This window comes from Sphaerodactylus townsendi, linkage group LG15 (assembly GCF_021028975.2).
Source record: "Sphaerodactylus townsendi isolate TG3544 linkage group LG15, MPM_Stown_v2.3, whole genome shotgun sequence".
Lineage (NCBI taxonomy): Eukaryota > Metazoa > Chordata > Lepidosauria > Squamata > Sphaerodactylidae > Sphaerodactylus > Sphaerodactylus townsendi.
In genome coordinates, this window is record NC_059439.1 from 4,779,188 (window position 1) to 4,800,056 (window position 20,869).

The window sequence follows — 20,869 nt, forward strand, 5'->3', positions numbered from 1 at the left end:
TGTGGCAGCCGTTTTGGCTCCACTTCTTGTGTCAGAAGTGTAAAGGTGTCCGCAAGCTCAAACAGGTTGGGGACCCCCACCCTAGGCATTGACTATTTCAGTTAGTGGATCCCAGAAAAGCCTCTTTCCTCCTCTAAAAAGCTGTGTGCATCTTGAGGGTCACCAAGTAGCCAGGGTTGTACTGTGCCAAGGGCATGTCCTCTTGGTCGACTTGTGGGCTAGCGTGCTTCTCATCAGAAATTAAGTTCTGCAGCCTTACACGGTGGCTGGGTGGTCTTCGTCTGTTCGCTCAGAGGTGGCCAACCTATGGTGCTCACGATGTTCATGGACTGCAATTCCCATCAGCCCCTGCCAGCATGGCCAATTGGTGGGAATTGATGGGAATTGTAGTCCATGAACATCGTGAGCACCATAGGTTGGCCACCCCTAGCTTACATCATAACATATTTCTTAATGTTTTGAGGGGACAGTGCTTAAAGTCTGATTTCTTAATTAACTCTACCGTTTTTGCATGGGGCTCTTTAAATAAAGCTCCATTTGGGAAATTCTGAAGGATGCTTTCCCTTCTGTCTAACAAGGTTATGTATCTGAATCAAGATGGATGTGGCCAAGGGTGGCGGCTGGGGAGGCTGACTCATCCCGGCTCGGCTTCTGCGTCATCAGCTGGGTCCCTGGCTGGCAGGCTGAAAGAATTATTGCTATGGCTGGCCAAGCAGGGAGGGCAATTGGGTTAGTACATGACTGTCAGTTTTTAACAAGTTTTTTTTTTCAAAAATAACCGTCTTTATGCAGCGTTTTGGCAAGCTTCATCTCTGGCCTGTTCAACCTCTATGAAGACTTATATTTTACGTATCTGGAAATCAACCCACTAGGTAATTCATTCAATTGTTGTTTTCAACCAGGCAACCGTATTTCATCTTGCTTTCTCCAGCATACCTCCTAATGAAGATGAACGCAGGGTCTGTGCTGTAGACAGTTGGTACATTTATGTGAGCTGTTGTTGTCACAACTAAATGATTCCTCCTTCACAAACGGGAAACACAGAAAGTGCCCCATCAGTCTTTCGGACTGCTGACACAAGAGGAAGGATTGGGGGAGTAATATTAATGTGATGTTTTAGAAAACTGCTAGAGGGGGTGTGACGGCAATGAGGGCCTTTGCCATTCTCTCTTGAGTGGTTTACTGCATGGGTGAACCCAGGAACCCAGAGCAACACAGGAATTAGATTTTTTTTCAGGTTTATTGGTAGCTAACAAATCAAATCACAGTGAGAGGGTTTCAAACACATTTCATCGCAACCTCTGAAGGTGCCAGCTGTAGATGCGGGTGAAACATTAGGAGCAAAAATGACCAGACTATGGCCACACAACCCGCAAAACCCACACCAGCCAGTTGATTCAGGCTGTGAAAGCAAAGCAGGATGAATCCTTGCGCTCCGTGAAAAATGCAACTGGAAAATCTGTCTCCCCTTTACCTCCACGGTGCTTGTATTCATACCGCTGGGGACTCACAGGCAAATCTATCACATTTTTACTCTACCTTTTTCTCAAGGAGCTCAGAGCAGTGCATATAGTTCTCCTTGCTTTCCTTTTAACCTCATTACCCCTGGAGAGGAAAGTAAAGCCAAGAGGGAGTAGCTGACCCAATTTCATCTGGGGTGCTTCATATGTATCACAAGAAATAGATGTAAAAGTTTCCTGTTGACAAAAAGCAAGTCTGCCTAGAGTATCTCAATCTGAGTCACTACTCTAAATTTGCTTTTTTCCAAACAGCTTCTACTGGAGTTAGGCAATTGTGTGACATCTTTGAATTGGGTGTGATTCTGTCGCCTCCAGGGCAGAGACACTGTTCAGCTAGCTGCCTTAGAAGAGCTGTTCTGAGGAAAGTCTTATGGAATGCAGGCACTTGGTAGTTTTCACTCTGACACAGTCTTCTGGGGTCCAAAAGGATCCCTTCCTAACTCTTATGTCAGCGTAAAACCCATATGGTCCAGGCTTGTGTCTATGCAGTTATCTTTGTGATGATATAACTGTTTTACCCAAACATTCTAATTGGAGTGAGACCCTGGTATTAAAGGATAACCTCTGATCTAGGCACTACCCTGAAATGTCCCTTCGGTAAACTTCTTTCTTCTGCGAAGGAGCTGCCAGGGAAAATGCTACTCACTGTTCTTTTCCCTTCCCCTTAATTCAGTTGTAACTGCAGATGGTGTATATGTGCTGGACCTGGCGGCGAAGATTGATGCGACAGCTGACTATATCTGTAAAGTAAAATGGGGCGATGTGGAGTTTCCTCCTCCTTTTGGAAGAGAGGCTTATCCAGAGGCAAGTAAAAGGGCCATGGAGCCATTTGCTGTTGACTGAGGCCTTGGTGGTTGAAAGCGATGCCCCTGGCTGAAAAGAGCTTCAGCAGAGCCAGTGCCATCTGTTAGCATTTCATGGCTAACATAGCATCTCTCTCTAGTCCAGTCTTGCTTTGACCTCATAGGTCCATTATGTGTAGAACATTTTTGTTGGAGCTCTTTGCTGTGCAGTGGGGTTGGGGTCTTCTTGCATTCTTCTGTTTGCACACAAGGAGGCACCCCACTGCCTGCTATGTGGCTTTCCTTCTGAACCCTCTCAGATCTCCGTTCTAACTTCTTTTTCTGGTTTTCTTAACTCCACCCATCAGCTCACTCTTAAAGACACACATCTCATCACACCTGGTAGTCACAAGATTGCTGCTGTTGTTAATACCTTTAAATTGCTGCTGCAGGAGGAGAGAGAGGCTTGTTGTTTTGATATTCCTTGGTATTTCAATATTCCTGAATTAGATCTAGAACTATTTCTGTAGATCTAATATGGTACAAAGTTGTTGAAGTTGAAATAAAGCTTTAAAAGCCTTCCAGCTCATCAGAGAGGGCGGAAGTACAGTGGGGGGGAAGTGGGCTGAAGCAAAGAATACACAGGGGCATTTCTTTCATTTTCCCTGTGAAGTGGAGGAAAAGGTCGCTCTTTGCCCACTCTCAAAAACAGTGGAGTTTGTGGGATATGCTGTGCAGTGAGTGTGAGAGGGGGGAAAAGGCGTCCGTAACAGAAGCTCTGCCCTGAAGAGAATCTCCCTTCAGTGGGGTCAGACCCCCAGTGTATAATCGGCTCAAGTTCAAGCAGATCATGACTCTGTTTTGACTCTGCATTTGTAAATACCGAAGAATAATAATGTTTTCACTGCATAATAGTCATAATAATACTTTCACTGTATCATACATGAGTCTGGTTCCTAAGCCACCCTTGGACTCCTCCATTTCCTGTTATGCGGGCCACCTTCTTCCACAGAGCGTGTTCCCTGCTGCTAGACCTCACACAAGACTAATGTTTTTTAATGAGCCAAAAAGTACTTGGTGCTGGAGGAAAATGCAGCTATACTGTAGAAGCAAGCCGTCAGATCCAAACGGTAGTAGTCCAGTCGATAGTAGCCTAGTCCCAAGGGTTATGGAGATGGCGATCAGCTCATCTAAATACAATTTTTAAACAAAGATACCTTTTTTTGCAGTGCTCCTTTCTATCCTAGGCATGATAGGCAACAGATTTAAGAGCTGTTGTGTTCTCAAAAGTGTTTGAAGTTTCCCAAGGCAGGGACCAATTAAAAGCTCCATGAAAAAGCTTGGAACACCTAAACATCAATCCCAGCCATCAGCCACACCGCATGATGAGGCAGGTGTTTTCCCTCGTGTGAGGCAGAACCGTGTGTTTCCAGAGGCCTGGTTTTGTGCTGTATCGGGAAGTCTGGCTCCATCCACCATTGCATTTATTAAATTGAACATTCTGGAACATCAGATATCCATTGGTCATGTTCAGCAAAGCCGTGGGGCTAATCTGCCATTTTGCTGAGTGTGACCAGTGGATATCTGATGTTCCAGAATGTTCAATTTAATAATTGTAATGTTGCAAGGATCGAGGTGATGGCCAAGAAACCCATTTCAATATAAATATTGCTTTCCCTTGCTCCTTCCCATTTTGAGTGCCACTTCTTAACTCTATTTGGCGGAGCTTCTAATGGATTAGTTTTGATTTCAGCCTCACGGAATCATTCTCCTTGCCAGATGCTAATGAAGTCTCATAGACTCCCTGGGCTTGTTAGGAATTTTAATCAGCACATTCTCCTGAGTGCATTTCGGGGCATTGTCGAGGAGGCTTCAGCCGATGCCTATTTTCAGCTTAATCAACTTATTTTTCTTTGCCCATTGAGCTGGCTGAATGAGATGCCCTGAATCTGTCTTTGTGTCTTTTATTGAGCTGTCCAGTTGCTTCCGAGTTATAGCACCTTATGAATTGATGCCTTCCACATCCTATTGTTAACAGCCTTGCTCAGATCTTGCAGACTGAAGGCCATAGTTTCCTTTCTTGACTCAGTCCATCTTCTCCTACTGCCTTCAACTTATTCTCCCCACATTCTAATATTTTGTGGTGGTGCTGTACTACTCTTTCAGTCTTAATGTTTCTGCTTCCTTCATCTGTGTCATAGGCGAAGCTACAAGGGGGCAGTGGGGGTTGCGCCTCGCACCGGGCGCATGCCTGGGCCCCCATGGAAAATCACCCCGACTCTTCCCCTGACCCCAGTGACCCCCCCCCAATTTACCTTCGTTCTTATTCAGGTTTAGTTTCAAGCTGAAAAGCGGTCTGTTCCGTTCAGGCTGAAATGGGCCCTTGTGGGAACTGCGCTACCCAGGAGACCTTGCGAGCCCCAAGGGCTCCTGGGTAGTGTAGTTCCCATGCAGGCTTTTTTCAGCCTGAACTGAACAGGCCGCTTTTCAGCCTGAAACTAAGCCTGAAAGTAAGAATTAAGGTAAGGGGGGAGTGGGGGGGCAGGAGCAAGACCTATTTGGGGGGGGGGCGGAAAACACAGAGTCCGCCCAGGCACAGTTTGGCCCAGCTACACCGCTGATCTGTGTGTGTGGGGAGAGAGATATATATAAACTAGTTCTAATCAGTAACAGCAAGCCTTCTTAAAGGATCCTGGCTGAGGATTCTCTGCAAGAGATCCCTGGCCTTTTTCTTGTTCTCCAGGGCTTCTCTGGGGGAACAGGCAGTTATGACACATGCCACAATTTCTCACCTCCAGAAAGGTTAGACGAGAGCTGTTGCCTCTGAAAATACCCGTTTTTGAGAACACAAATCTTGTTATATCAGGACTTGCAGGGCATACTCTTGGTGCGTCCTTTCCTTGTTTTGCTCATTCTTTACCTCCCAATCCCCGAGTGCATTTGTAACGATTGCAACTCGTTATAAATATGCTGTGTGGAATCCACATCAGTTAAAAGGTGCGGGGTTTGGGTGACGTGGAAGACTTCTCTGAATGTCTGGTGAGCCACTGCCAGATGGCGCGGTCACAAGTGACTGTGGTGGATCATGTGGCCTGAGAAGGCAACTTCATGTGATCACCAGTGGGGGGTTTGGGGAATGCAGCTCAGCTGGGGTTGAGGAACGATGGCTTAGTGGACATCTGCCGGAGCAAACTAACAAGTAGAAACTCAAGCTCTCTCCCTCCTAATTATTTCCTGCAAAATGGCCCATGCTGACAGTACTAGGGAAATGAGAGCCGAGAGAAATATTGATTCTGTGGTTCTACTAATATTGGGGTTCTGTTTGGCAGGAAGCCTACATTGCTGACCTGGATGCCAAGAGCGGAGCCAGTTTAAAGTTGACTATCTTGAATCCTAAAGGCAGAATCTGGACCATGGTGGCTGGAGGTGGAGCTTCTGTTGTATACAGGTACCAAGAGCCGGGTCTGGCAGAAGTGTGCAGGCGGAGGGCAGCTGACCATGCGCGGAGGTGTGTGACTCAGGACAAAAGCAGGAGGAAGAAGCCGGTCACCATTCTGGGTGTTAAAACGTCAGCCAGGCCACAAAGGGGGTCTGCCGGAAATGTCTCAGCGCCACTTCAATCCATATTTGCTTTTATTTATTTTTATTGTATTTGCAAAACATTATGTCCTGCTGTTCTGTCCTCATCATGGCCCCCAAGGCAGCTGACAAATTCAAGTATTATATATAAAATCAAACACATTCATAAATTAAAGGCCATATCTCACCATCAGAGCTAATATGAAAAAACAGAACAATGACATTTTTACTTGTGGAATTGCATCAATAATAAGGTAAAGTTTCCCCTTCAGTTGTGTTCGACCCTGGGGTACCACTGCAAGCAGTGATTTTATAGGCAAGCCGTTTTTGTGGGGTAGTTTGCCATTGCTTTCCCCAGCTATTCTTTAGCCTCTAGCTATGAGCTAGGTCCGTGGTGGCGAACCTATGGCACTCCAGATGTTCATGGACTACAATTCCTATCAGCCCCTGCGGCAGGGGCTGATGGAAATTGTAGTCCATGAACATCTGGAGTGCCATAGGTTCGCCACCACTGAGCTAGGTACTCATTTACTGACCAAGAAATGGATGGATGGCTTGGTTGACCACGAGCCAGCTGCCAGGATATCTGACCCACAGGGAGCTCGAACTCCTGACTGTGTGAGTAGCAGTGCACGCACTTAACCACTACGCCATACAGCTCCTGCATCAATAATGGCAGCAAACAAAGAAGCCCATAGAAAGATGCTCTGCAGTTACCACTGAAAAGGCCCTGCTATGTGATAGCGATGTGTGTGTGGGCTGTTAGCTTGCAACTGAGCTACGGTATCTTCCTTGGTGATCCCCCAACCAAATATCAACCCTATTTAAGCTTCTGGGATTTAGCTAGTTTCAGCCATACCATTCTACACTCCTTCTTAGTGGATACCAGTCTGTTGTACAGATAAGCTGCTGTTTGGTGCAGTCTTCTCCAGCCAGTCTTAAATTTGGGAGAGGCACTGCCTGAGATATCCAAGCTCCAGAACATTTGGGGCTTTAAAAATCAAAATTGAAAATCTTGAAGTTGGCTCAGAAACAGGCTTTCACGGCCGGATTCAACTGGTTGTTGTGGATTTTCCGGGCTGTGTGGCTGTGGTCTGGTAGATCTTTTTTCTTGTTAAGAACAGTTCAGGGCCAGCCAATCTCTCTCTCTCTTTCCTCTCCTCTCTCCCTGCCTGTGCTATATTATTCCGTCTGCACTACATTCAGATACTTCTAATTCCTTCTGTTTTTCATGAACGAGCACAATCTGTTCTCCTAATCAAGCTTTCTAATATCACCTTTCTCCTTAGTGACACCATTTGCGACCTCGGCGGGGTGGACGAATTGGCCAACTACGGCGAGTACTCTGGCGCTCCCAGTGAGCAGCAGACCTATGACTATGCCAAAACCATTCTCTCTCTCATGACCCAGGAAAAACATCCAGAAGGTAAAGGAGACAGAGGAAACAGCTGTAGGCCCTGAAGGTCAGAACAGTCCTGCCTACCCTCGTGCGCATGTTGAATCTAGTGATGGTTACTCGCTAGGTTTTGTGCAAAGCATAGATCAGTGGTGGCGAACCTTTGGCACTCCAGATGTTATGGACTACAATTCCCATCAGCCCCTACAATTGGCCATGCTGGCAGGGGCTGATGGGAATTGTAGTCCATAACATCTGGAGTGCCAAAGGTTCGTCACCACGGGCATAGATAGAGCTTTCCTTCGGGTATCTGGGTGTTTTCAGGGTTGGTTCAGACAACCAGCTGTCTCAAATGAGCCTTCTGTATTGGATGATCCTTCTTCCTGTCAACTATTTCTGAAGTACCTATGGTTACTTTGCTAATTTTATAAAGCTGCTCTTCACCCTTTCCCCCTTTCTTTCGTTTTCCTCTAATAGGCAAAATCCTGATCATCGGAGGGAGCATTGCTAATTTCACCAATGTAGCCGCCACTTTTAAGGTAAAGATTACCTTGGAAAACCTTGCCCCTGTCCTGACTGATTGGCTGTCTTGGAAGAAATGTCCTAATGAGTTTGAGTGTCCCCTTGGGCCAGAATTGGCAGCTGATCATCTGTGCGTGGGCTGACTGCATCAGGGGAGGTAGAAACCCAGTTCTGGCTTTGTCCAGGAAAGGCTTGATGGTGCCAACTGGATATGTCATGAGCTGGGCTAACTATTGAAGGGTTGTGGGTTCCATGGCCAGAGCTGGCTCGTCCAGTTTCTGAGCCAGGAATATTCAAGGTATAAGATAGAAGGGTGAAGCACTGGAAAAAGGAGTGGCATTCCTGTTGCGAAACTGAAGTAACTGAGAGAAATCCTGACTTGTAATGGCATGGGAGACATGTAATTTTGCCATGGCTACAGGACCATTTTACAGACCAGAAAGTGGAGGTTTACAGTTGAGTCAGACAGGCAGCAGCCAAGCCTTATGTGGAACTGATTGAAGACCAGCATCACCTTTGCTGAATGTTTGTTATGGATCTCTTAAGGTAGCAATTAGCAGTGCTGGTTTTTACTGTGTGGTCTGGAGCAAGGCAAGGAGTGCAGAGAGCGATCCCATAAAACTTTGCCCAAATTCCTTCTGGCAGTCTGAATCTGCCCCAAGCATTCAGCTGCCTTTGTAGCTTTTCAGGGATTTGAAACTTCCTTGACAGCACATTTATACTACTGACTAAACCACTGTGACTATCATGGGTTCCTGCAACAGGGCCTAAGGAATTGTCGTTTTGGGAAAGTAGAGAGAATTCTGTGAGGCCTTCCAATCCCCTTCCTTGCTCAGAGCTGCAGTTCCTGGAGTTCTTTATAGCTTATCAGAACGGGTGAAACAGCTGATAATTAAAGTGGCTTACCTTGATTTGTAGGTTCTGCCTTCTAAAAGGAGAAAAGGCTGAAATGTTATTGAAGGAAATAAAAGCTTTGCACATTAGACATGTATTTCCCCTCCCCCCCCCGACCCCCCCGTCTTCTTACAGGGGATTGTTAGAGCCATTAAGGATTACCAAGGCCCTCTGAAAGAGCATGAAGTGCGGATCTTCGTAAGAAGAGGGGGCCCCAACTACCAGGAAGGCCTGCGTGTCATGGGAGAAGTTGGTAAGGAGATTCTGAAGGGCCATTTCAACCATTGACTTTGCCTCTGTGTATTGTTTTTACTCTCTGTTAGCCCAAGTGTTTGGCATTATTATTGTTGTTGTTAATTTTATATACCGCCCTCCCCTGAAGGGTTCTGGGTGGTGCACAACATGTTATGGACTACAATTCCCATCAGCCCCTGCCAGCATGGCCAATTGGCCATGCTGGCAGGGGCTGATGGGAATTGTAGTCCATAACATCTGGAGTGCCAAAGGTTCGCCACCACTGCTCTATAACATTAAAATACCTAAAACCATTGAAATACAGCATTCCAATATATAACAATATACAGCGTACGACAACTGCAAACCCTGTCGGGTGGGGAACATAGTTGAAAGAAAGTAGGAGAGAGGGGGGTGCCATCAGCGGCCATCCTCTCCAAAGGCCCGGTGGAACAATTCGGTCTTGCAGGCCCTGCAGAACTCACCAAGATCCAGCAGGGCCCAGACAGTTGGAGGAAGAATGTTCCACCAGGCAGTATGGGCAGGGTTGGGTCTACTCTGGCACCCAGGATTTCCCCTCAGGCCACCAGCATGGTTTTAAAGCAAAGGACACACCATGAAACTCATGTGCACCAATGAACTAAGGCATCTGGTGAGCACCTCGGAGCTCCATCCACCAGTGTTAACCATAACTCTGAACTGTTTCTCTGGCAAGTGAGGGGCCCAGAGTATCTGCTGTTGTTTTTTAAGCCAGGGCATTAATGTCTGGGCTGACTTCCTTCTTCATTCGCCCTACAGTGAGAGAGAAAGTGAGTGTGGTGTAATGGTTAGAGTAGGGGTGGCCAATCTATGGTGCTCCAGATGTTCATGGACTACAATTCTCATAGCAGGGGCTGATGGGAATTGTAGTCCATGAACATCTAGAGCACCATGGGCTGGCCACCTCTGGGTTAGAGTGTTGAACTGGAATCTGGGAGACCTGTTCAAATTCCGTCTCTGCCAGGGAAGCTTGACAGGTGACCTTGCTCCAGTCACACCCCAACTAAAACTACCTCACCAGATTGTTGTGAGGATAAAATGGAGATGAAAAGAATTATATAAGCCGCTTTGAGTCTCCTTTGTGAAGAAAACAAGATTATAAATGAAGGGATTAAATAAACCAGTGGACAGAGGGTGCTGTGTGGGCCTGGTTTTGAATGTGAGATCTCTCAGCTATATTGATCAGCTGTAAAAGCTGTGAGCATCTGTTTATAAGTGGGGGGGGGGGGATATCATGACTTTAAACAAACAATTCAAGTATTGTCGAAGGCTTTCATGGCCGGATTCAACTGGTTCTGGTGGGTTTTCCGGGCTGGGTGGCCGTGGTCTGGTGGATCTTGTTCCTAACGTTTTGCATGCATCTGTGGCTGGCGTTTTCAGAGGTGTATCACAGAGGGAAGCCACAGCTGCATGCAAAACGTTAGGAACAAGATCCACCAGACCACGGCCACCCAGCCCGGAAAACCCACCAGAACCAGTTGAATCCGGCCATGAAAGCCTTCGACAATACTTGAATTGTTACACAGTGGCTGTGGTCTGGTGGATCTCGTTCCTAACGCTTCACCTGCATCTGTGGCTGGCATCTTCAGAGGTGTATCACAGAGGGAAGTCTGATCCACCAAACCACGGCCACACAGCCCAGAAAACCCGACCAGAACCAAACAATTCAAGAATGCCTGTCAGCTGCCTTTCAGAGCTGATGTCATCAGTATGTGCTGATTTCCCCGCACCAGCTTTCCAGGAGGAGCTTTTGCAGTTGGCCTGCAACCTAACCTGCTTCTTTCCAATCTGCATTTAGGAAAAACAACTGGCATTCCTATCCACGTCTTTGGCACAGAAACCCACATGACTGCCATTGTGGGCATGGCACTGGGACACCGGCCCATTCCAAATCAGCCTCCCGCTGCAGCTCACACAGCAAACTTCCTCCTCAATGCCAGTGGCAGCTCCTCGGTAGGTCTCTTGAGCTGGTCTGTGCAATCCTGGCAGTAAGCCTATGTCCTTTGCACTGCACTGCTTCACTCTGCAGTAGAGGACGCCTGCACCTGAATGTTTCCCCGTATAAAAGAAAGCTAACACGTTGGGGAGAAGACTAGGCTACGAGAAACATAACACAGAATCCTGCTATCCCAGTGGAAACCAAACATTTTTTGGAATATCCTTGTGCTGCATGAATGGCTTTTGTGCCTCAGAGGACTAGCAGAAGCGCAGCAGAAATAAACATATGTAAAATTGTGCATAATCCTATATTGGTTCCAGAATCCTTGATGTTTTGTGTGTTTCATAGAATCATAGAGTTGGAAAGGACCACAAGGGCCAACAAGACCAACACCCTGCCATGCAGGAACGCACAATCAAAGCACTTCCGACATATGATCATCTAGCATCTGTTTAAAAACCTCCAAAGGAGGAGACTCCACCACTCTCGGAGTCAGTGAATTCCACTGTCGAACAACCCTGTCAGTCAGAAAGTGCTTCCTAATGTTTAAGTGGAATTTCTTTTCCTGCACCTTGAATCCATTACTCCGTGTCCTAGTCTCTGAGGCAGCAGAAAACAAGCTTGCTCCCTCTTCGACATGACAGCCCTTTAAATATTTAAACATAGCTATCATGTTCCCCCTTAACCAGACTAAACATCCTCAGCTCCCTAGTCTTTCTTCGTAGGGCATGGATTCCAGATGTTTTACAATTTCCGTTGCCCTCCTCTGGACAAGTTCCAACTTGTCAATATCCTTCTTGAATAGCAGTGCCCAGAACTGAACACAGTACTCTAGGTGAAGTCTAACCAATGCAGAGGCTTTCTTGGCTGCCATATCACACTGCTGACTCACGTTCAGTTTGTGTGGTCTACTAAGACTCCCAGATCCCTTTCACATTTAGTGTTGTCAAGCCAGGTGTCAATCATTCCTATATCTGTGCATTTCATTTTCTCTGCCTAAGTGCAGAATCTTACATTTATCTCTGTTGAAATTCATTTTGTTAGTTTTGGCCCAGCTCTCTAATCTGTCCAGATCATTTTGAATCCTGCCTCTGTCCTCCAGGGTATTAGCTACCCCTCCTAATTTGGTGTCATCTGCAGATTTGAATTACATACCCTCTATTTCATTATCCAAGGCATTGATATAAATATTGAATAGCACTGGGCCCAGGACAGAACCCCATGGCACTCCACTACTCACTTCTCTCCAGGATGAAATGAGCCATTGATGAGCACTCTTTGTGTTCAGCCAGTCAATCAATTACATCTAACAGTAGCATTGTCTAGTCCACATCTTTCCAACTTACTTGCAAGAATATCATTGGGCACCTTGTCAAAGGCCTTACTAAAATCAAGGTATGCTACCTTGACTCTATTAAAAAAAAAGAGAGATAAGATTAGTCTGGCATGACTTCGTTCTTGAGAAACCCATGTTGATTTTCAGTGATCACATTATTCCCTTCCAAGTGCTTACAGACTGTCTCCTTAATGATCTGCTCTAGAATCTTTCCTGGTAATGATGTCAGGATGGCTGGGCAGTAGTAGTTTGGGTTCTCTTTTTTCCCCTTTTTGAAGATGGGGACATTAGCTCTCCTCCAGTCTGCTGGGACTTCTGTTCTCCCGAAGTTCTCAAAGATTATAGCAAGCGGTTTTGAGATAACTTCTGCCAGTTTTTTTAATACCCTGGGATGTAGTTCATAAGGCCCTGGATATTTGAATTCATTTACAGTTATTCCTGTACTAGCTCTTCATTTATTCTGTGCTGAATTTCCCCTACTGTATCTTCTGATCCATTTCCCCCCAGTTGAGCACTGTTTCTCTTTTGGGGAAAAAAACAAGGCAAAGAAGGTGTTGAATAATTCTGCCTTTTCTCTGCCCCCTGTTAGAATTCACCATCATGCAATGACCCTATCATATCCTTTTTCTTCCTTTTGGTACGGACATAACCAGAGAAGCCCTTTTTATTGTTAACATCTCTCGCAAGTCTGAGCTCATTGTGAGCTTTAGCTTTTCTGACTTTCTCCCTACATGGCTTTTTATTTGAATTCCTCTTTAGTAATTTCCCCCCTTTTCAGTTTCTTGTATATGTCCCTTTTATATCTTAGCTCACTTGAGAGTTTTTTCAACATCCATCCTGGTTTCTTTAGACACCTCCCATTTTTTCTCCTCGTTAGAACAGTTTGAAAGTCCCAGCTTTGTTCCCATCCTTGTTTGGGAGACCAGTTCAGCAGCAAATGTACATAATTTGCTTAGAATTTTTGAGGGAAGCCAAGCCTCTTGACCTTATTGCATATGCTGACCCCATTCTCTGCTCTCTTTCAGACTCCAGCCCCAAGCAGGACAGCGTCTTTTTCCGAGTGTAAACCCGACGAGCTGGCTCCAGCCAAGAAAGCCAAGCAGGCAGTCCCATCAGGTAAGTTCCTGGCTTGGTTCAGGAAGTTGCTGCCCCACTGCTGCTTTCCCACAGTTTGGCATTCTTCCTCGTTTGTGCTGCTGCTGCTGCATTCTGATCCCTGGATTCCATCTTTCGATGTATGATCTATCCCTTGTTCTCTTCTGGTGACCTAAAAGAGGAATTGTATCATTTGGGGGAGGAGTGGGAAGAAAAGGTTGGATTGAATGAATATAGACTGGGGAGAGGGGGTGAAGCGGGAATGTAAAGGCTGTTTCCAAGGACACCCAAAGGAAGGTGGATGGACAAGAGGCAGGATTTTAAGTCACAGGAGAGGCAGGTTCTTGTCAAATAATGATGGAACCTGATGAATTTGCAGCGCTCCACAAAGCTCTGTCTTGCTGTTTCTCTGCTGCCTTGAAGCAGTGGCCCCAGAATGTATGTTTCCTTTTCAAGGGAGTCCCTGGGGAAGCGCATGGCATGAAAAGTTTGCAGGCAGATCCGCAAGCCAGAGATTTGCTCCCCGCTTGCTTTTCTCTCTGCAACATTCACACTTCCACAGTGGATTTCCATCTTCCTATCTTCAGGGAGGCCTTTCCTGCCAAGGAACCCCTGCCATCTGCCGCCCAATCTCTGCATTTTTCAGAAGATTTTTTTGCGGTGCGTTCTTCTGTGGCATGTGCTCAGTCTGTGTTGTGTGCTGGCCAGCTGTGCAATCCTACGTAGAGTGTGCTTCAATGAAATGAAAAGGCTTAGACCAGGGGTGGCCAACCTATGGTTTTCCAGATGTTCATGGACTACAATTCCCATCAGCCCCTGATTGACCATACTGGCGGGGGCTGATGGGAACTGTAGTCCATGAACATTTGAAGCTCCATAGGTTGACCACCCCTAGCTTAGACTGAAGTAACTCTGCCCAGGAGAGCATTGCAAGTTTTGGCTCGGTCCTCACTGCATGAAAACTCCTAAAATGTGCTCTGTGCTGTGGATTTGGGTTAGTGTTTCTGAAATGCTTTGAACTTGAGCACCTGTCTAAACTTAGTTCACCTTTCAAGCCCCTTAACCCACTGGTAGCCGTCTTTCCAGCCTGCAAACGCAGAGAAATCTGCACACAACAGCATCTGCGTAGCCATTGGGTGCATGTGCAGAAGGCATGAACAGGGACAGGCTTTGAGGTCTCTATGGTGAGCATAGCAATTTCATTGGCACCAGTGCCAAGCCCAGAGAAAAGCTCCTCCAGTTATGCCTGCGGCAGGAACCTCTGCTTCCCTCAAACTTTCTACATGGGAGGGGTCTCAGGTGGGTGTTCCGAGAGGAAGTTAAGTCATACTGTGTGAACTGCCTTCTGGACCACTTGTCCAACACAACTACTTTTCCTGTTGGGGAATTCCATCAAGCCCCAGGATTGCTGTGATACATCAGCTTTTATAGTAAGCCGAGCACCTGGCTGCTTTGATCTCCCTGATTGTAATGTGGGATAGAACCTGGGGGGCCGGGGGGGACAGTCATGTTGGCTTTCTTGCAATGGTGATTCTCTCTTTAACAGATGCATCTTTGCCTTCAAGAGCAGTTCAAGGTAGGATCCCGTCACTAGCTCAATACATCCAGTCTGGCTAACTGTTGCTTGTCCAATTCATTTTTTTTCTCCTTAATTGGTTATTTTTTGGAGGGTGGTGGTTCGTTTATTTCCACTGTTTTTATCCTCTGCAGAAATTGGCAGTGCTGACAGATTAATCTCTGTCCCTTCTCGCTTTTGGTGGTGTGGTTTTTTTGTTGGTCATTTTGTTGTTTAGGACCTGCTCTCCAGCTGTGTTTTCTTCCTTTGTAAATGCAGGCATGCCGTTGAAGGGCCCTTAATAACCAACAGAAGAGCAACTCTTCCCTGTTCCCAAAGCTGTACAGTCTCAGTGTAGTTCTCATTGGCATATCGGTTTTAAACTGACTTAGTTGTCACTTGGGTTCTTTCATCACAGAAAGACAGTGATCTTTCTGGCATCCAAAGGGTTTTAATGACCAGTGGCAACTTCTGTTTGGTTTTGAAAATTCAGGCTGCATGCAACTCTAACCTGTTCTGTTTGTATGATATCTCCACTTACCTAATGTAGTATAAGTGATACTTATCAGCCAATTTTGGTTTGTGTACTTTCCAGTTAGTAAAATGGATGGGTTCCCTAGAAATGAAACTTTTCCTGCAGAATAAACCATTACATTAACTTAATCTAGCCAAAGTGAATCTGCATGTGGCATAGAAAGTAATGGAAAGTAATAGCTACCTGCAGTGGAGCAGCAGTGGCGTAGGAGGTTAACAGCTCGTGTATCTAATCTGGAGGTACCGGGTTTGATTCCCCGCTCTGCCGCCTGAGCTGTGGAGGCTTCTCTGGGGAATTCAGATTAGCCTGTACACTCCCACACACGCCAGCTGGGTGACCTTGGGCTAGTCACAGCTTCTCAGAGCTCTCTCAGCCCCACCTACCTCACAGGGTGTTTATTGTGAGGGGGGAAGGGCAAGGAGATTGTCAGCCCCTTTGAGTCTCCTGCAGGAGAGAAAGGGGGGATATAAATCCAAACTCTTCTTCTTCAGCTTTTATGTGTTTTATTGATGGAGTCATGTTACCGACAGGATAATGAATTGCAAAGAAAAAAATGTTATATATTCAACTTTGCCTTGACAATATAAAACACTTTTTTTCAGTTTTGTTTCCTTTTTTATTCACAAACTAAGTTCATCAGAAAATTATAACCGCCCTTCGGGGGAGGGCGGTATAAAAGTGGAATAATAAATAAATAAATAAATAAAAATAAAATTATTCAAAAGGAAAAAGGAAAAAAAAGAAAGCAATGGAACAGTGAATATAGACCTTAATTCAAATTGTGGCCTACTTAGGCCACAAAGCTCACTGGTGTCATAATCCCAGACCTGCTCAATGAAAGGAATCGGTACTGTAGAAGCAGAATTCTCATTTATTGATGAAGCACAGGAAAGCTGGTGACTTTATTGTCTGAACTGAATATAAGACCACAGGGAAAAAAGTATATCCCCCAGCAGAGACCCCACTCTAAAGACAAGAAGGCACACATACACACAGTCATGGAAGACGGTCATGTTGCCACGCACACACATTCCATAGACAGTGATGACAATGGCAACTGCAAAGAGATAACAGTGCCTACCACAAGCAAACTTTCCTAGACCTTTCGAACAGGAAGCTTTCAGTAGCTAGAAACATGACAGTAGCTAGAAACATGACCCAGGCTAAGACATGAGAGGGTTATGACAACTGGAAGGTCTTGGACTGAGTCTCTTGGCTGCAGCCACCATACAGGAATTTTTATGGCCGTGAAAATGGGTGTATCCCGCTCAAATATTCTGTCTGTGCTTCTTAGTGGAAGAGTATTGTAGGAATATAATGAATTGACATTTTTCTTGCTTTCTAGGCAGAAAAGAAATACCAATTCTGTTGCCTGGCTTCCTTCTCTGATCTTTTGGCCTTCTGAGTTAGGCTTTTGATTAAAAAACCAAAGCCTGTGCTTTCCCTGTCCCATCAGTATTTTGTGGTAGATTGTGATTTCCTAGAAACTTCCTGTTGATGTGTGATGTGTGTCTTGAGCTATGTTTGTATGAGGTTGCTAAGGACAATGGAGCTGGGTTGGGGGAAAGTCTCGGCAGGGTGACCTCCTCAGGGAATGCCCTGGAGGTTGAGCAGTTGCTGATTCTAAGCCAGACCTCATGCGAGCAATTCTCAGGGCCATTCCCTGCCTGTCTGTGTCTCCCCAGCGGCCCTCTAGGGACACCATAGGGATTCATGCTGCCCATAAGATCTTCCAAAGGGTGCTAGGGGGTGCCTGTTGGATTGTGTAGAATGGCTTCTTGCAGGGGCAAAACTTATCCAGCTGGCTGTAGTGAATTAATGATCAGACTTAAGTGTTGGTTCCTGCAGTCTGCAGACGAGAAGAGTACAGATCTTTCCCGTCTTCCACTCTCTCTGGCAGTCCTTTCTGATTCCCAGAACATTCATTCCAGGTGTTGCGGGGTCCATGTGGACTAATAGCTGTGTAGGTTGGGAGACTCCAGTAAGGGGGTGGGGGGTGGCCCTTTCTGTCTTTTCTGTCAGCGCAGCTGGAAAGGTGTTGTCTATTCATTTGCCAACAGGAGGAGACTTAGTATTTGGTGGGAGGGGGGGAGTCAGTAAAGTGCAGTTAATGTTGCTAAAGTATTTTCTTGCCAATGTATTTCTCATTAGAATTTAGAGATTAAAACATAAATTTCTTTGTTTCTTAACCTCCTCATAGATGTGGAGCTGTAATTTTAACCATAAGGATAACAAAAATGTAAATTCTTTCCCCCTAACTGGTACCATACCCCACTCTGAATACTTTCCTCTAATGAAAGGAATGGTTGTTCTTTGTGGGTTTTCACTTGTTTTTGGTGTGGGGTGGTGGGTTTTTTAATGGTATGGGGAGAGCCAGCGTGATCTAAGAGTGATACAGATTTCACCAGGAGCTTTTGGGTGAGGGGGTCAGGGACATAGAAATCTCTGACACTGTGCTTGCACTGACTGCGTGTGGCTTTAGGAATCTGTAGTGGTGGGGCATCACTTCCAGTTTTCCCGCAGAAGTGACTTCGTGGCACACCCAGTGCAAGCATTTTCTTTTTGTCTTGCCGCTTCTCAGAGCCACATGTGACTCTTCTGCACATAGAGTTGCCAGAGCGCCCACTGTCACCAAGGGATGAGAGAAGGAAATCTTCCTGATAGGAAACCAATGTTTTTTTTGAGTGCTTCATCTTAGCACTTTGGTTTCACTTGGGTTGGCCTGTTGGTTCCATCTTGTAACTCAGAGAAAGGAGCCATGATGGGGGTGACTCATAGCTCTGTGTGTGTGAGTGTGTTGCATTGTCACTTTATATTGAATGTCTGACCCTGGATGGGCGGGGTTCTTTCCCTGTGCAGGTAAAGCCACAACGTTGTTTAGCCGTCACACCAAAGCAATCGTGTGGGGAATGCAGACCCGGGCCGTGCAAGGGATGCTGGATTTTGACTACACCTGCTCCAGAGACGAGCCTTCGGTAGCCGCCATGGTCTACCCATTCACGTATGTTTATGGGGCTCTGTTTGAGGCCACCCTGCTCATTTCCCATCTCTCTGCCAGCTTTGAGAGCAGAACAACATAGCTAAGATGGTACAGAAATAACAGTATCCCTCTGTGGCAGTGGCATAGTGGTTAAGAGCAGCTGTACTCTAATCTGGAGGAACCAGGTTTGATTCCCTGCTCTGCTGCTTGAGCTGTGGAGGCTTATCTGGGGAATTCAGAATTCACTCCAACACACGCCAGCTGGGTGACCTTGGGCTAGTCACAGTTCTCCTGAGTTCTCTCAGCCCCACCTACCTCACAGGGTGTTTGTTGTGAGGAGGGAAGGGAAAGGAGTTTGTCAGCCCCTTTGAGTCTCCTTACAGGAGAGAAAAAGGGGATATAAATCCAAACTCTTCTTCTTCTTCTTCTCTGCTTGTACTCCCCGAGTCTCTTTCCAGGCTTGAATTTAGCTTCCCCTCTTTTCCCCTGTATGCTGCATGTCATTTGAGGTGCTGACCTCCAGGTGGTGACTGGAGGTTTCCCACTATTACAATTGATCTCCAGGCAGCAGGGATCCGTTCACCTGGAGAAAATGGCTGCTTTGGAATGGGGACTCCAGGACATAATATCCCACTAAAGTTCCTGCCCTCCCCAGAACCCCACCCTTCTCAGACTCCACCTCCAAACTCCCCAGATATTTCCCAATGTGGAGCTGGCAATCCTATCTGTCACCCAGACTGCCTGCACCACTGAATTCAACTTCCTCAAGAAAATAAACCCTTTCTGTCACTCCATCTTAAACCAAGACATGGATTTCCTCAGTTGTTACAATTTCTAATACCACGACCCACTTTTTAGTAACTTTCTTATGTTATATCGTATCACAGTCCTTTATTGATGTCTGTTAATTCTGTTGTGCCTCAAACGTCTTCTTCCTTGATTTACTCCATTTTATTGCATCTCTTGTCCCTACATGATAGAGATGCTAGAGCCTGTGATCTCTCTCATCATCTGTTATATATAATAATCGAAGCCATTCAAGTCTGTTGTAGAGAATCCCACCTGCTCAGGTGCCAGCTTTTTTGCTCAACTCTACTACTGTTTTTATTTTTTTGATAAATATGAGGAAAATAATTTTCTTTCTTTCCATTACATCTGATGAAGTGAACTCTTGACTCTTAAAAGCACATGCCAGAATAAGCATTGTTAGTCTTTAAGGTGACACTAGACTTTGGTTTTGCTTTGCTACAGTAGACAAACACAGCTATCCTTCTGGTGTGCAGAATTTGAGCCATTCCCTCCAGAATCCATGTGCTAGATCTCCTGGGCCTAGCATCATCTTATTCTGTTTAGCCCTGCGGCTTGTTTATCCTGGACCAACACTGGCTCAGTTCACACAGCAGGACAAACCTATGGTTCACTTAAACCTAGCTATGGTTAGGATAATTGAGTGAACTGATTGTCATTTAGTTAGGATCCATTATACTGGCTCCTGAAGCTGCCTAAATAAACAGTCAGCCATATGTGCAATTTCACATAGTGTCTGAACGCAGACATCTTGGCTTATTCCCTAGAGAAACTCTCTTGGGCTACAAAGACCAAGCAATTTCATCAGCATTTTCCAATGCAAACCAGGTTGATTGTCTTTGAGCCAAATCCTGCTTTCACCAGTTATTTACCATAAACCCTGCTTTTGCATGATATCCAAATTGAGCCACTGGTTTTTCCCACAGGCATAGCAGCCAGCTACCCCCTCAGGCTGTCCTCTCACCCCTGGGCGGTGTTTTATGGCACTTCTGTTTTCCTTTATTTTGCTGTTCCTTTGTAGCCAGCAAAGCATACCCACTTAAGGTGGAGCTCTTTTGAAGTACTAAATTTGTGTCTTGACTGTACTTTAGATTACTGGTAGGGGCTCGCATGACTGAATAGTCCTCTGCACAAACACCATTCCTAGACTGAGGCTGTTTTCACACAGACATTGGATAATGTCCTTTCAGTGCATTTTAGCAGTCATTGGCAAGTAGATTTTTCTATTTCACACAAGAAAATCCAGTTGCAAGTAACCACTAAAGGGTATTAACCAAGGTATATAAGCCCATGGAAAACTATGGGTTCTACTGCTATTTTCCCTGACAAGCTAGTTTTCTGTTTGAGGGGATTTTTTAAAATGGAAACACATTCAGTCGCATGAGTCGGCTCTTACAGTCTGAAGTGATACAGTCTAAGAACAGGGTTGCCACCTCAGGGGGAAGTATGCCTGAACAAGATTGGAGAAAGGAACCAGTTCCAAACTGGGAAAAATGTTCTGGCTGACGGCCAAGGTCCAAGTGTATAAACCAATCAAATAAGTACACTTCTCTCTGTTGAGCACTGCAGCACCGGGAGTGCAAATTATAAACATGGAACTGGGGGTCCCTGTTGTTCTCATTTGAATATCCATGTCTCTCTGGCACAAAAATAAAT

General features: G+C 45.8%; 1 protein-coding gene across 2 annotated transcripts in view; it reads left to right on the forward strand.

Annotated features, from left to right (window-relative positions):
• ACLY (ATP citrate lyase) overlaps positions 1-20,869 on the forward strand; it is a 64,716-nt gene that overhangs the window by 25,876 nt on the left and 17,971 nt on the right. The window contains exons 6-15 of one of the 2 annotated variants that reach the window (XM_048517369.1): positions 793-872; positions 2,194-2,324; positions 5,632-5,750; positions 7,171-7,307; positions 7,755-7,816; positions 8,829-8,946; positions 10,765-10,919; positions 13,267-13,357; positions 14,883-14,912; positions 18,286-18,427. In XM_048517369.1, the coding sequence (XP_048373326.1) occupies positions 793-872; positions 2,194-2,324; positions 5,632-5,750; positions 7,171-7,307; positions 7,755-7,816; positions 8,829-8,946; positions 10,765-10,919; positions 13,267-13,357; positions 14,883-14,912; positions 18,286-18,427 (1,065 nt within the window). The remainder of the gene's footprint in view (positions 1-792; positions 873-2,193; positions 2,325-5,631; positions 5,751-7,170; positions 7,308-7,754; positions 7,817-8,828; positions 8,947-10,764; positions 10,920-13,266; positions 13,358-14,882; positions 14,913-18,285; positions 18,428-20,869) is intronic. The other variant, XM_048517370.1, reaches the window with a different exon arrangement.